At 42.2% G+C, this 17133-nt stretch overlaps 1 protein-coding gene across 5 annotated transcripts in view; it reads right to left on the bottom strand.

Moving 5' to 3' along the window:
* LOC137371266 (high affinity cationic amino acid transporter 1-like) overlaps positions 1-16316 on the bottom strand; it is a 102560-nt gene extending 86244 nt beyond the window's left edge. Inside the window, exons 1-2 of one of the 5 annotated variants that reach the window (XM_068033536.1) lie at positions 15892-16127; positions 12996-13084 (exon numbers count right to left, since the gene is read on the bottom strand). Coding sequence is in view for 2 of the 5 variants with exons in the window: in XM_068033533.1 (XP_067889634.1) it covers positions 15241-15375 (135 nt within the window). In the remaining 3 variants the exon portion in view is untranslated. Of the gene's footprint in view, positions 1-12995; positions 13085-15240; positions 15507-15891; positions 16128-16177 lie in introns of those variants that run through there. The other 4 variants (XM_068033535.1, XM_068033534.1, XM_068033533.1 and 1 more) reach the window with 4 other exon arrangements.
* Positions 16317-17133: the final 817 nt, after the last annotated feature.

Here is a 17133-nt window from a genome sequence, read left to right as displayed (position 1 = left end):
GAAACAAAATACAGCAACTTGCAGTAACATAGCACCTTTTAATATAGAAAAACTGCCCTTGACATCAAGGCAGCATTTGACCGAGTATGGCATCAAGGAGCCCTAGCAAAACTGAGGTCAATGGGAATCAGGGGGAAAAACCTCCGCTGTTTGGAGTCATACCTAGCACAAAGGAAGATGGTTGTGGTTGTTGGAGGTCAATCATCTGAGCTCCAGGACATCACTGCAGGAGTTCCTCAGGGTAGTGCCCTGTGTCCAACCATCTTCAGCTGCTTCATCAATGACCTTCCTTCAATCATAAACTCAGAAGTGGGGATGTTCGCTGATGATTGCACAATGTTCAGCACCATTCATGACTCCTCATGTAGAAATGCAGCAATACCTGGACAATATCCAGGCTTGGGCTGATAAGTGGCAAGTAACATTCGTGCCACACAAGTGCCAGGCAATGACCATCTCCAACAAGAGAGAATCTAACTATCGCCCCTTGACATTCAACGGCATTACCATCACTGAATGCCCCACAATCAACATCCTAGGGGCTACCATTGACCAGAACTGAACTGGAGTAGCCATATAAGTTCCGTGGCTACAAGAGCAGGCCAGAGGCTAGGAATCCTGAGTCGAGTAACTCACCTCCTGACTCCCCAAAGTCTGTCCACCATCTACAAGGCACAAGTCAGGAGTGTGATGGAATACTCTCCACTTGCCTGGATAGGTGCAGCTCCAACAACACTCAAGAAGCTCGACACCATCGAGGACAAAGCAGCCCGCTTGATTGGCACCCCGTCTACAAACAGTCACTCCCTCCACCACTGACGCACCGCAGCCTCACAGCTCCAGCGACCTGGGTTCAATTTTGGGTACTGCCTGTGTGCAGTTTGAAAGTTCTCCCTGTGTCTGCGTGGGTTTTCGCCGCGTGCTCCGGTTTCCTCCCACCACCAAAGACTTGCAGGTTGATAGGTAAATTGGCCATTATAAATTGCCCCTAGGATAGGTAGGTAGTAGGGGAATATAGGGACAGGTGGGAATATGGGATAAATGGGTGGTTGATGGTCGGCACAGACTCGGTGGGCCGAAGGGCCTGTTTCAGTGCTGTATCTCTAAATAAAATAAAAAATTAAAAGATGCATTGCAGCAATGCACCAACAAGGCTCCTTAGACAGCACCTTCCAAACCCGCGACCTCTACCAACTAGAAGGACAAGGACAGCAAATGCATGGGAACACCACCACCTGCAAGTTCCCCTCCAAGTCACACACCATCCTGACTTGGAACTATATTGCCGTTCCTTCACTGTCGCTGGGTCAAAATCCTGGAACTCCCTTCCTAACAGCACTGTGGGTGTACCTAACCCACATGGACTGCAGCGGTTCAAGAAGGCAGCTCACCACCACCTTCGCAAGGGCAGTTAGAGATGGGTAATAAATGCCGGCCTGGCCAGCCACGCCCTCAACCCATGAATGAATATTTTTTTTTAAATCCCAAAGAGCTTCAGAGGAGCAATTAGAAAAGAAATGGGTTTAAGGATGGTCCCCAGAGGAAGAGGGGAAAAGCCACAGCATAGGGCTCAGGCTACTGCAGGCAATGCCACCATAGGTAGACCAAACCTATGTACAATTTGACCCCAAGGTGAGCTTCTAACTACATATCTGCTCCATCACCAAGACTACCGACTTCCACCTGTGTAAACTCACCTGTCTTCACCCATACCCAGCTCATCTGCTGCTAAAACCCTCACCCATGACTATCACAGAATTGTTACAGTGCAGAAGGAGGCCATTCGGCCCACTGTGTTTGCACCAGCTCTCCGAATGAGCAATTCACTTTGTGCCGCTCCCCTACCTTCTCCCTAGAACCCTGCACATTCTTCCTTTTCATATAACAGTGAACCATTTTGAATGCTTCAATTGAACCTGCCTCCACCACACTCTCAGGCAGTGTATCCGAGACCTTAACCACTCGCTGCGTGAAAGATTTTCCTCATGTCGCTTTTGCTTCTTTACCAATTAATTTAAATCTGTGCCCTCTCATTCTCGATCTTTTCATGGGTGGGAACAATTTCTCTCTATCAACTCTGTCCAGACCCCTCATGATTTTGAATACCTCTATCAAATCTCCTCTCAGCCTTCTCTTCTCCAAGGAAAACAGTCCCAACTTCTTCAATCTATCTTCATAACTGAAATTCCTCATCCCTGGATCCATCCTCATGAATCTTTTCTGTACTCTCTCCAATGCCCTCACATTTTTCCTAAGTGCAGCGCCCAGAACTGGATGCAATACTCCAGCTGAGGCCAAACTAGTATCTTACACAAATTCAACGTAACCTCCCTGCTCTTGTACTCTATGCTCCTGTTAATAAAGCCCAGGATAGGGTCTGCTTTATTAATTGCACTCCCAACCTGTCCTGACACCTTCAATGACTTCTGCACATATACACCTGGGTTCCTCTACCCCTGCACCCACTTTAGAATTGTACCCTTTATTTTATATTGTCTCTCCATGTTCTTGTCACCAAAATGTATCACTTCACATTTCTCTGCATTGAACTTTATCTGTCACCTGTCCATTCCACCAACTTGTCTATGTCCTTTTGGAGTTCTACACTATCTTCCTCACAGTTCACAAGGCTTCCAAGTTTCATATCATCTACAAACTTTGAAATTGTGCCCTGTACACCAAGGTCTAGGTCATTAATATATATCAGGAAAAGCAAGAGTCCCAACACTAATCCCTGGGGAACTCCACTACAAACCTTCCTCCAGCCTGAAAAACATCCATTAAGCACTATTCTTTGTTTTCTGTCATTCAGCCATTCCGTTTCCATGTTGCTACTGCCCTGTTTATTCCACGAGCTATAACACTGCTCATAAGTCTGTTGTGTGGCACTGTATCAAACGCCTTTTGGAAGTCCATGTCCACATCAACAGCATTGCCCTCATCAACCCTCGCTGTTACCTCTTTAAAAAACTCCAGCAAGTTAGTGAAACGTGATTTTCCCTTAAGAAATCCATGTTGGCTTTAATTAACCCGCATTTGTCCATGTGACTTAATTTTTTCCCAAATTAATCTTTCTAGAAGTTTCTGCATCACCGAAGTTAAACTGAATGGCCTGTAGTTGCTGGGCTTATATTTACACCCATTTTTGAATCATTTGACTACGTTAGCTCTAAACTCTCCTGCCCAGCCTGTTACATTTCATAAATTAAACTCATCCAAAACCCTGCTACCCATATCCTAACTCACACCATGTCCCATTCACCCGTCACCCCTATGCTCAATGACCTGCATTAGCTCCCTCAATTTTAAAACTCTCCACTGCTTTCAAATTTCTCCATGGCCTTGCCCCCTCCCTACCTCTGTAACCTCCTCCAGCTGTACAACCCTCCAAGATCTCTGCACTCCTCTAATTCTGGCCTCTCGAACACCCTCAATTTCATCTCTCCAACATTGGCAGCCGTGCCTTCACCTGCCTAGGCCCTAAGCTCTGGAATTCTCTGCACAAGCCTCTCACCCCTCCTTAAAGAGACAGCTCAAAACATATCTCTTTACCAAGCTTTTCTGTCCTAATATTTTCTTATGTGGCTTGATGTCAGCTTGATAACACTCCTGTGAAGTGCCTGGGGATGTGTTACTATGTTAACGGTAGTTGCACAGCCGTATGGGGATGTAGAGATAGGAACAGGCAAGTCCATGAAGGAAATTAAATACAAGGAAGATTTTAAATTGGAAGCTGGAGTCAACGTAGGGCAGCAAGGCCAGGGGGGATGGAGGAGTGGGAGGTGGTGCAGGATAGGTCATGGGCAACCTGTGTTTTTGATGAGCCAACCAGGAGAGGGTTGGAATAATCAAGGCTGAAAGTGAGGAAGGCATGGATGAGGACTTCCAAAGATAACAAAGAAAGACAGAACAACCTCCAACAAACAAATCCTTCAACTTATAAAAGATAATGGAAGAAATGAAGCATAGAAACAAAGGAAGAATGAAGAGGAAAAAAAAGACTGCTTTATACGTTACATGCAAAATCCACTAGTGATTTTATCAAATGGCAGCAATTCTTTTTAGTCTAATCAGTTACTCAAACACGTACATGTGCTTGTACAGTGCATAAATATCGGCAGAGACTTGTTGAGCTAAATGGCCTTTTTTCCCCTGTAAGTTCTACATTTTGTTTTTGAAGATATGAGTACTGAAATAGATCAGATTGATAAGCTAACTGTGGGTAAATACCTTACAGCAGTGACCACATTAGGATATGGTTTAAGACACTCGAAAAAGTCAGTACAAAGATTATACCACCACATTGGATTAAGGCAGAACTCAAAGATATGGAGTAAGCTAACTCAGGAAGTGGATGGAGATGTAGAGCAACAGCAAAAAAAAATTGCAAAGGTTCAGTTTAAGCATATTCTATTTAAAAAAAAAGGAAATTTACTACTAGTATCAGAACACCATGGATAAATAAAGTTAGAAAGGAATTAAAGTTGAAATGGAGGGACTGTAAGAACTGTAGACTCAAAAAAACTAGAATATGAAATACGACAAAGCTAAGAAGGAAAGAGGAAATAGTTATCATTCCTTCTAATTTTTTGAAAAATATTTTTACAAGTGTATCTGTAAAAACAGAATTGCTGAAAGTATTGTGGAAAATAATCAAAAAATAGACAACATATTTATTAAGTATTTTGCATTGATCGTTACCAAAGAGCAGGATATCGGAGAGATCCTGTAGTGGTTGAAAGCGAGATGAGCAATTACGATGAATGCAATGAATATTTTAGACAAATTATTTAGATAAATAATGCTTTGCTACGTTAAAAGCACTATGCGTGCAAGTCGATGTTGAAAACTGTGTGCAGTTTTGGGCTTCTCAACATTGGAAAGCTGCTGAGGTAATAGAGAGGGTACAACAGATTCCAACTAATGCTGCCAAGTGTGAGGAAATATAAATTCAAAGACAGACTTGAAAAATTGGGTTTATTTACATTAAAGGAGATTCAAGGGTGGTTTAAAAAAAAATGAAGGGATGAGATTCAGTAGGTTGAAACTGTTTCTAGCAGTTGAGGGGTCTAGAACAAGGGAGATGGATATAAAATTAAACGCAAGAGATTCAGAACAAGGAGGCTCTGAAATGCAATATCAGAGTTAGCGATTGAAACAGAGACCATGTCTAAAATGTCCACATTTAAGACTAGGTTAGATGTGTGGTTGAAATAAAGGAATATGGGAACAGAGCGAGCTCATGGGATTAGGATTACTCCTCACGTGGAGGATAAACACCAACATGGACTGTCTGGGCTGAACAGTGTTTCTGCGCTGTAATTTTTATATCATTTCATATTGGAAAATACTAACTGCTATTTCTGATAAACAGATCATAGCATATAAAGTCCTGTATGGCTTTCCATTCTCTCCGATTTAGTTGAAATGATGATGAGAGACTTAAAAGTCAATGATTCTAAGGTAGGTTTACTTCTATGGGTGTCCAATGGGCATGATGCACTCGAGATGCAGGGCAGAATCACAGAAATGTTAGTGCAGAAGGAGGCCATTTGGTCCATCGTGTCTGCACCGGCTCTCCGAAAGAGCAATTCTTCACCTAGTGCCATTCCCCCCACCTTCTCCCCATAACCCTGCACATTCTTCTTCTTCGTATATTAGTCTAATTCCCTATTGAATGCTTCAATTGAACCTGCCTCCACCACACTCTCAGGCAGCGCATTCTTGGCTGGGCCACACTGTGGAAAGGAAAAGAATAGAACAGAAGGCCACAATTGCTTCTAATTATCCTGACAGAAGGAAGTTCAAAATAACATTTTACATTTGCCTTAAAATCATCAGCTACAGGAGTCCTGAAGTAAATCATCATGCCAGGCACCCAATAAGCGCCGAGAGGAAGCTTGAGGGAGAAGGCCAGGAACACCCCCTCTCATCTCATCGAAATAGGCACACGAGTCCTGCCCTTATTAAAGACACAGGCACAGATCCCAGTTCTGGGAAGCCCAAAGAAAGCACTATAGCGATGGAGATCTGATCTACTCCATTCCCCAGAAACAGGGACGAGGAAAATCTATCCTTACATGACCACCAGATAGATGAGGAATCAAGAGACTTCTGAACTTTAGAAGTGGGAAGCTCAGAGATACTTAGTAACTAGAAGGGAAGATTCATTTCTGTTTGGAAACACTACGTACACAAATGGAAAGCTGTAGAGATACATGGGTGAGGTTTTGTATCCCTATCGTAGTTGGTGCCCATTTATTATCAAAATAGCACATATAATTGAAACACCAACTTAGTACCAAGGTCCAGCCCATTTGTGTTTTTGAACAAAGCTCGATTCCGACGGCCAGACTTCACGCTTGTATCTGCTTCACAAATAAATGTTAAATCTGGGTCAAATAATGTACTTACAGCTCCCGAAACTATTTTCGTCTCTGATGCAGGATTGCCGCCAGTGTCTTCTTCCCTCCCATCAAATATGGGAACTCTGGAGGCGGCCATTTTGAGTGTATGTTAACTGTAACCAGGGAAAGCTAAAAGAAAGTTTGGCACACATTCTTACTGTATTTGTGTGTACGTTTTGAGTCTTAAAGGCTTCTATATTTAATCTCCTTGCTACTATAGACGCAGCAAAAATTTTTTGCTTGCTGTTCGTAACAACTGTCTTTCACTCGCTGACGTTTCCACCCTTCCCCTTTAAGATGCTGCTTCAGGCTCCTCACAGTTGATAAGCCCAACAGATTCCCACCTCCAGATCAGCGTGCCAGCTCACTGAATTAATATTAATGAGTCCCAACCATGAAAATGGCTCAGATCATACACCTATTCCTTTGGGTGGGGACAACACTTGCTCCACCATCCCACTCACCCGAATTACACTGGAAACAAAAGTCATCTCCACAGTAAATTGTGCAGAAAAGAACCTATTTCTATACTTTTTGGAACTGGCAAGTGATTACAACATGGTTTGATCAGTCTTGCCAAATGCACCAACTAAATGTCACAGCCACATGAGCAGGATTGGCCCAAGGAGCACATGTAAAAAGCATCAAATTCATTCTACAAATATTAAGACGACGAGACTTGTTGGAAGCGCTGACGCAGACACTTGGCACACAGGTTATCCTAAGAAATTAGTTATCTCCACAAAGTGAAATAGCACTTCTTTCTGGTTGCCTCTTTTGATCGCCCTCTCTGCACGTGAATGTTAGAGCCATATGCGGGCTCAACATTCAATACCCGGCTTACAATTTCTCCAGCTTTGCTCACTCTGTACCTCTCACTGAGCTGTTTAAATACAGTATCCCCCACCATAAGCATTTAGTATGAAAACACAAATGGCAGCAATTACACTTGCTAGCTGCTCCCCACTTTTGCTTACTTCACGGAAACCATGCCACCACGTTCAAACTACATTTGAAGGTCAACAGCAAATGATGCAGAGTATTGAGCTCTCACTTCCCTTGTGACATCCTTCACATTGACGTTTTTCAGAGTTCCTGTTGCAAAATCCCAAATAGGAAAACACAGCACTGTATTGATGAAACCTGCACACATTGCTTCAAGCATTTTTATTTGGAATTTGCTGTCTTGCTAAAACTGTATGGAAGCTGTCAGTACACCTAATCAGATTGAATTCCAATCCAAGAAAACAGAGTGCATAAGAGTTTAGATACTTGATTTTCACAAGATAATTACAACTTAAGGGAGACCACTTGGTCCATCCTAATTCATCCATTCAGAAATCAACTTTCTCTACTCTTTCTGTTAATTCTTCAAAGAAATCACGAAGGTTGATCAAGCATGACCTCTTTTGAAATCCATGCTGATTATTCTTCATTATATCTTCAGTTTCTAGATGTTTTTCTATTACATCTTTGAGTAAGATTCCATTACCTTTCCCACTACTGGCATTAAGCCTGCATTTATTTCCCTGGAATAAAAACAGAAAGTGCTGGAAATACAAAGCAGGTCTGGCAGCATCTGTGGAGAGAGAAACAGGGTTAACATTTCAGGTCTGTGACCTTTCATCAGAAACTGATTTCCAGCATCCGCAGTATTTTGCTTTATTTCCCTGCACTTTTTAAATACAGGAACAATATTAGCTGTCCAGCAGTCTATTCCCTTTTCTAATGAATTGTTATATACATATAAAAGTACCTCAGTTATCTTTTCCCTAACTTCCTTTAATGTGTATGCAATTCAACTGGACCTTCTAATCCTCTTTAAAAACAAAAAAAGACAGACTTGTATATACAGAGCAGCAGACCTATGGGCAACAAAGTATTTTTGAAGTATAGTCACTGTTGTAGGAAACGCGGCAGCCAATTTGCACGCAGCAAACTGCCACAAACAGCCATGTGATAATGACCAAGTAATGTTTTTTGATGTTTATTAAGGGATAAATATTGGCCAGGACACCAGGAATAACTCACCTGCTCTGCTTTGAAAAAGTGCCACGGGTACCACACACCGTCCTGACTTGGAACTATATCACCATTCCTTCACCATCGCTAGGTCAAAATCCTGGAACTCCCTTCCTCATAGTACTGTTAGTGTACCTACATCCCAAGGACTGCAGCGATTCAAGAAGGCAGCTCACCACCACCTTCTCAAGGGCAATTAGGAATGGGCAATAAATGCTAGCCTAGCCAGCGACGCGCACATCCCATGAACGAATAGAAAAAGGGATCTTTTACATTCACCCAAGCAAGCTGATGGGGCCTCGGTTTAATGTCTCACCAAAAAGACAGCACCCCCGAGAGTGCAGCACTGGAATGTCAGCCTTGATTATTATGCTTAAGTTTGATTAGTTTATCAATTATCTCCACCCTTTCCCTCTTAAATGTCTTTATAACATTTTTGATTTCCTGCTCCAATGTCATTTCCACATTGTTAGTTTCCCTGGTAAATACTGAGGCAAAGTAGCTATTCAATATTTCTGCCATTTCACTGTCATCACCTGAGAGTTTATCTTAAGCATCCTTTAGCGGTCCTATCCCTATCCTGATTTTTCTTGCCATTTATGTGTCTGTAAAATATGTATTTCTTTTTATGAATCCTCAATAATTTAACTTCATAGTTCCTTTTTGCTTTCATAATTGTATGGTTTCAAACTTCTTTCCTAACCTCTTCATATTCCCTTTTGTCATTATCTCCTTTATTGTCTATAGACTTAGCGTATGCCTTTTTCCTTGGTTTCAATTTTAGCCTTATCTCTATTCATCCATGGTGTTTTGTTATTGGCTAGTTTCTCTAAAAAAAGACAAACATATGTCTCCTGAACTCTACTGATAACTATTTTAATTATTTTCTACAGCTGTTTTATCTTTTGTCTATATTGTCAATTTTTTCCCCAGTTTACCATCCCATTTCCATTTTCATCCCTTCAAACTAGCATTTTTCCAATTTATTACCTTAGTCTTTGTCTTATTTATGTCTTTCTCAATCATTATTTTAAACCTTAAGTTATGATCGCTATTGCCTAGAATGATCCCCATGCTTCCTCATCTTATCTGCTCTGCTTCAGTTCCCATTACCTGATCAGTAGCGATGGTAGGCTTCTTACATACTGGGTCATACTGTAAAAACTTCATTCCTTTTCTCCCCCCATCCCTTCTTACCAGTTTATTTAGGGGTAGATGAAATCTCCCATGGTTATTTTTCATGTCTTTTACTCATATTGATTTGCCTACTTATTTCTTCCTCCAGTTCTCTTCCACTAATAGGCGGCCTGAAGATTATCTCCATTTAAATGATCGGTCCCTTATGCGTTGTCTTGATCCATATCTGGATTCTGTTTCAATATTATGTCCTTTTCTCTACTGTCATTATGTTGTCTCTAATTAGTACAGCCACCCAACACTCCATTCTTCCTTAATAAAAAGAAATGCTAGAAATACTCAGCAGGTCTGGCAGCATCTGTGGAGACAGAAGCAGAGTTAACGTTTCAGGTCAGTGACCCTTCTTCCTTCCCTATCCTTTCTAAATATATTTTGCAATATTTAACGGCCAGTCTTGTTCCTAATGTAGCCACATTTCAGTTATCCCCATCACATCTGGTTCCTCACTATGAAATATTGCCTCCAAATTCCCCATTTTGTTTTGAATTCTGTATACATTGCTGTACAAGCAATTTGATTTCTTTATATTAACTGTTCCCCTCATTATTTTTAAACCGATGTTCTGTAACTGTACCTGTTCCTTGACAGTTTATTATTTTTTTAAAATCTTTATCTGACTTTTACTCTCATTTCCTATTGCTTTTATCTTCAGGTTTATGTTATTTCCACTACAGCCCTTGCTCCGTCTTACTAGTTTAAAGTCCTACGCACAGCTCTACTTTTCCTTTCCGCGAGGGCACTGGGCCCATTCCAGTTCAGGTCTCAGTGCTACAGCTCCTTCCTGTCCCAATACTAGTGCCAGTGGCCCATGAAATGGAACCCCTCCTTCCCACACTAGTTTTTCAGCCACGCATTCATCTTCCTGATCTGCCTCTTCCTATGTCACTCAGCAAATGGCACAGGTAGTAATCCCGAGATTAGCACCGGTGAGATCCCTTTCTTTTTAAATTTAAATTCCTAACTTCTGCTTGTCCCTTAACAGGATCTCCTCCCTTTTCTTCCCTATGCCATTGGCCCCAACATGATCTATGACAACTCAACCTTCACCCTCCATTTCCAAGTTCCTCTCTAGCTGCTTCGAGATAGCCTTTACCCTTGCACCAGGTAGACAGCACACCCTCCTGGATTCAGTTATGACCAGACGACTATCTAGCCCCCTAATTATCGAATCCCCTAACTACAACCTTTCTATTCTGCTCCTCCCCTCACCATCTTGTACTGCCTCCTGCTCCATGGCCATCCTCCCTACAGCCTTCATCCTCATCCGGTGGCAAGTATAATGTACTTGTTGGATAGGACTAGATTCTGCGGAACCTCCTTCTCAATCGCCCCTTGGTTCCCCATACCCTGCTGATTGACAGTCAAAGTCTCCCCTTCCTATACTGTTCCCTGGAGGTGTGACCGCGTTCTGGGTGGAACCATCCAGAAATTCCTCCCCCTTCCCGAATATGATCATAGAATTATAGATTAGCACAGCACAGGAGGCCATTCAGCCTATCGAATCTGCACCGATTCTTTCAAAGAGCAATCCAGTTAGTCCCACTCCCCTGCTCTTTCCCCATACCCCTGCATTTTTTCTTCTTCCAAGTATTTACCCAATTCCCTTTTCAAAATAACTATTAAACCTGTTTCCACCACCCTAACCACTGGTTACATAAAAGGGTTTTCCCATGTTACCTGTTTCTTTTTGCAATCGCCTTAAATCTATACCTTCTAGTTATCAACCAGTGGAAGCAGTTTCTCTTTATTTACTCTATCTAAACCCTTCATTTTAAACACCTCTATGAAATCCCCTCTGTTCTTCTCTGCTCTAAGGAGAACAAACTCCAGATTCTCCAGTCTATCCACATAGCTGTAATCTCTCATCCCTGGAATGTGCCGGAATGACTCAAGGCAGAGACATTTCCTGCAAGTGTAGAAATTCGTGACAGTTTGCTGTTCAGAAACTCCTACATATCACAGTCCCAATACATTGCTTGCACAACTATCTCCAGCCATTATTTATTTAATTTATTTATTAATCAGTATTTATATCTAGAGCTAATAGAATCAATCAAGGTCTAGTATTTAATGGGCTGATAGATTGGTTTGATTTGAAGTTAATTGATAATTACTCTTGATTTATTATGTATAGCAGATACCTGTTTAATGCAAATTGTTTATGTTTAATGTTGGCGTCCTCCACTTAGTTTATTTTGACCCCACACCCCTCAAGATCAATTTATGTTATTTAGCTTCATTGGTCTATTTGTTTAACTTGAGGACATTATACGCTTAATACTTAAGATAAATTATAAATTAAACACTTAATTCTAATTCCTCAGCGCCACCACTCTTCACTCTGATGTCACTTTTTTTTTTTGAGTTTTTCCCTCTGTCTGGTGGTATGAGCTGCTGTTCCTTTTAAACTGTTAATGCTCAGGGATGCCACTCTTTTTAAATCAGCTGCTCATTGCCTAGGTTTCTTTTTAACTGTTTATCTAGTCTTTCCTCATAACGCAAACCTTTGACACTCGGGATTAATCTTGTGACTCTTCTTCGCTATTGCTCCATCACTCGAATGCTTCCTTTACATCTTGGCAACCAGAATGTCATTGCATTCTGGGTGGTCTAATCAGAGTACTGCATAGTTTGATCGCTACTTTCCCTGACTTGTATTCTATTCTTTTGGCTAGATAATACAGCATCACATTTGATTTGTTGATTATTGCTTTGCATTTGTTAGTACGACTTGATACTCAACATGTCTAAGAGTCAGAGGTCTCTAACTTCATAAGCTATTTCAACACTGTATATGGATAGCATTCGTCACCCATTTTTCCTTTACATGTAGTTCTTTACACTTGTCTGCATTAAATTTCATCTATCACTGTTTTGCCCCCCACACATATATTTCATAATTTGTCGGCTGCATCCTAGTTTGGCATTTCCTCCAAGTTTAACAAACTGTATTGATTTCTTTTAATCTAAGGCATTGCTTGTAAATTAGAAACAGTTGTCGTCCCAGGGCCAAATCTGGAGTCATTGAGTTATACAGCACAGAACAGGCCCTTCGGCCCATCATGTCCATGCCGGCCATCGAGCACCTGCCTACTCTAATCCCATTTTACAGCACTTGGCCAGTAGCCTTGTAAACTATGGCATTTCAAGTGCTCATCTAAATACTTCTTAAATGTTGTGAGGGTACCTGCCTCTACCACCATTCAGGTAGTGTGTTCCAGATTAAAGGCCTGCTACCCGACCCGAACCCGATGGAACCCGACGACATGTGTCGAATTCAGATCGGGCCGGGCCGGACAGACACAGTAAGTATTACTTTGCTCTGCTGGGAAATTGAGTTTAGTAAGTGTCAAAAGTTGAAAAGCTTACCTGAGCTGGGAGTCCGGGACGTCAAGGAGGGAAACTGAGTCTGTGCAGTGAGCGTCTCTATGACGTCATCGCGCTCGTGCTGCAGCTTCCTGCAGATTTGGAATCGGAAAGTAGGTAAAGTGAACATTCCAGTGGTCGGGTCGGGCTCGGGTAAAAATGGAGGGACTCAGGCCGGGTCGGGCTCGGGTCCGATGTGCTTCTGTCGGGTTTGGGTCAGGTTTTGTTTTCCTGACCTGAGCAGATCCCAGATTCCAACCACATGCTGGGTGAAATGTTTTTTTTCCTCAAATCCCCTCTAAACTGGCCTGTAATTACCTGGTTTATCCCTGATACCCTTCTTGAATAATAGTACCACATTCGCTGTCCTCCGGCACCTCTCCTGTGGCCAGAGAGGCATTGAAAATTTGTGTCAGAGTTCCTGCTATCTCCTCTCTTGCCTCACATAACAGCCTGGGATACATCTCATCTGGGTCTGGGGATTTATCCACTTTTAAACCTGCTAATACAGCTAATACTTCCTCCCTTCTAATTTGTTCAAGTATATCACAATCCCCCTCCCTAATCTCTACACCTACATCGTCCTTCTCCATAGTGAACACAGATGAAAAGTAATCATTTAAAACTTCACCGATGTCCTCCGGCTCCACACACAGATTACTGCTTTGGGCCCTAATGGGCCCTACTCTTTCCCTGGTTATCCTTTTGCCCTTAATGTACTTGGAAACTGCCTTGGGATTTTCCTTTATCTTGCCCGCCAGTGTTTTTTCATGCCCCTTCTTTGCTCTCCTAATTACTTTTTTTAAGTACCCCCTACACTTTCTACACTACTCTAGGGCCTCCGCTGTTTTCAGCCCGCTGAATCTGCCATAAAGCCTCTTTTTTTTCCCCTTATCCAATCCTCTATACCCCTTGAGATCCAGGGTTCCCTGGACTTGTTGGTCCTACCCTTCAACTTTACGGGAACATGATGGCCCTGAACTCTCACTGAGGCACCCATTCAGGACTTCCTCCGACCCCAACATAATTCCTTTAGCACCTATAAGTTGTTTTCTACCCATCAGCCATTTTTTTTCTCCATGCCTTATACCCACACAGCTTTGAACTCAGCAAATCACCTTTTGTGTGTAATTTTACTAACTTCTGTGACCCAAGCTCAAAACCAGCCTGGATCAACAGGATGAAAATGTCCTCTAATTACTGCCTGTGAGGGTCATATGTGAAATTGGTTTTGACAGTTTCCATCGAGTTCCGAAAGAGCATGGATCTACAACACAAAATTGTCCCGAATTCAGTACTCTCACTAGTGGAAGTTTGTGAAGGAAATGGAAAAATTGCCAGTTTGGTATAATACAGGGGTGATGAACGGAGTAGAGGAAGCAATACTTTGCATCTGATTGTACCTGACCTTGGAGTACTGGGTACTGGCACTGTGTGCCTGAAATGGGAAGATTTCCATTGCCGAGAACTATCAGCCCTCATGTTGGTAAGCACAAAAAATGCAAAGAATAAAAAACTCCCAGATGGCATTTTTTGTGATGCAATATGAGGTAGATTTTCAAATTAGAAGATTCCCTGGATGGGGTATCCCTAAAGTAACCATAATTCTGATTTTTTTTTGTCGTCATTGCCTTTCTGGTGTTATTTTTGCAATATGCTAGGTTTTCTGCAATTAGACCACTATTTCATTTGGGCAGCTGGCACTATCTTTCAGAAGTTCGGACAGGGCTCTCCTGGGACTGCTTCCATTTGTGAGTAGTTTGCCATACCAGAGATTTTGCTTTCTGGTTATCAATATTAGATAAGGCAACATGCAGACGAAGCCGCATCTATCTGCTGCCAAATGACCCTCAACTTGCTGTTTTAGGGTGGTTAGTTTATCATTAGCAGAAAATTGCTGCTGCAGTTTGATATACACTTAGACTAAGAAAGAAATGTCATGATACATAATACACACACAGACACAAACCCTGCTGGAAAGGAAAAGTGAAATCTGATCTGTATCCAACAATGAATCTAGTTCCATGTTTAAAATATAATATATAATAAATGTAAACCACTGGCAATGTGAGATTATCATACAATCCATTTGTTACTTGCTTTGCAGGCCTTAAGTTACACTTGGATAACTGGTATTTGGAATCGAACGGAAAGAATTAAATTACATTTAACAGTAACAGAGCGAACCTCGATTGCAACAATTAAGTTTGTTGATTTTTTTTTAAAGTAACTACATAAAAGGTGATACCAAGTATTTTAGTTCATTTTCCAGCGTTAGCACATGAAAGTTCTGCATCCAACAATTAGATTTCTGTGCTGAGACCCTGATTTTCAGCACAGGCCAATATTCAGAATACATTCGTTGAAAAGTTCCAGAATACATTCGTTGAAAAGTTCCTTCATTGTCATACGTCCAAACAGAAACACCCCAAAGGCATCTCGCACATAGTATGTATGTCCCACTCCATCTGGAATGTGAGTCATCATAGCAAGGCTGTCGTGCCAAAAAAGAAACAGCGAGGGTCCAAATGACTTTTTAAAAATAAATCCCATTATAACTCGATCAAAAAGGGAGGTTGGGTACATGAAAGAACAACATCGCGCGTTTACCTGAAATGTTGGCGAAGTTTCCATGTCTGTTTACATTTAGTCATTCTTGCATCATCCTTCTCACTGGAGCACATTATCAGCCATGTGGCCATTGCAACTTCTCGACTGAAACGTCCCCAAAACATCCATTCGCAGGCAAACGCGGCTCAATAAAACCGAATCGGGAAATAAGAGTTTACTAAATAAACCCCAAATGCCCCGTTTAACGCCGATTATTAAACGACCCTGACCCGCCTGCAGGTTACAACAAAACACATATAAAAAGGTCGAATTAAAACGTGGCGCTTACCTTGGGAGGAAAGGCGTCTGGGCACCAATGAGCAGCAGCTTCCCCCGGCTCAGGGAAAGAAGCGGCTGCAGCGCAATGGCGAGCAGGGCTCACACTGCTGAAGGAGAGACTCACACAGGGTTAGACATTATATTAAACGTTGCATTGCCGATTTCTTCCTGCCTATACTGGAGAGAGGCGGTTCCCAAGGGCTCTGCATGACATGAATGGCAGCGTGACCTCGCCTTGCGTGCAGCGCTTAACGTATAGTATCAGCATTCCGTCAATGTTACCATTTCATACTTGCCTGTGTCTGGACACCTGACCTTTCTTGCTGCTGTCTGCATTGCGAACCCAGGCAGGATGAGGAGAGCCAGATGCATAATCAGGTTTTCAGTTCTGATAGAGAAGAATAAATGACTGGAACCTATGCATTTTAGATCCGCAGGACGTTACGTGGGCTTCACAGAATATTTTAGCGTAGTGCAGGGCGACAGGGATAGAGCGGGGTAATGGGACTGATTGCCTGCTCTCCAGAGAGTCATGAACTCAATGGGCCGAATAGCTGCCTTCATTGCAGTAATGAATCTAAGACTGTAGTTCCTATTCTGAGCAAACAACAGCCAGTTGACACACACAAAGCTCCCACAAACAACAATGAGATGGATAACTAGGTAATCCAGATATTCAGCCACCAGGTAATCTAGTGATGTTAGTTGAGGGACTAATGGTCAAATAGTGCCATGGCATCTTTTACCTGTGAGGCCTCAGTTTAACATCTCACCTGAAAGGCGGCACCTCTGACAATGCATTTCCCCACTCAGTACTGCACAGAATTATGAACCACAACAACATGTACTAATATAGTGTTTTTAAGATAGTAAAATGTCTCAAGCCACATCACGAGTATTATCATCACAAAATTTGACACTGAGCCACTTAAGGAGACATTAGCGCAGATGACCAAAAGCTTGATTAAAGACATAGGTCTTTACAGAGCATTTTAATGGAGGAGAGAGAGAGGAAGCGAGGTGAACAAGTTTCAGGATAGAATTCCAGATCTTAGGGCTTCAACAGCTGAAGGCACGGCTACTGATGGTGGACTGATTAAGAGGTCAGAATTAGAGGGGCGCAGATATCTCAGAGGGTTGTAGGACTGGTTGAGATAACAGAGATAAGGAGGGGCGAGGCCATGGAGGTGTTGCTTAAATGGGAACTAGTGTCGGTCAGCGAACACGGGGTGATGGGTGAACAGGACCTGGT

Source organism: Heterodontus francisci, chromosome 6 (assembly GCF_036365525.1).
Source record: "Heterodontus francisci isolate sHetFra1 chromosome 6, sHetFra1.hap1, whole genome shotgun sequence".
Taxonomy (NCBI): domain Eukaryota; kingdom Metazoa; phylum Chordata; class Chondrichthyes; order Heterodontiformes; family Heterodontidae; genus Heterodontus; species Heterodontus francisci.
Note: the sequence above shows the minus strand (reverse complement) of the source record. Positions and strands in the feature narration are given on the sequence as shown.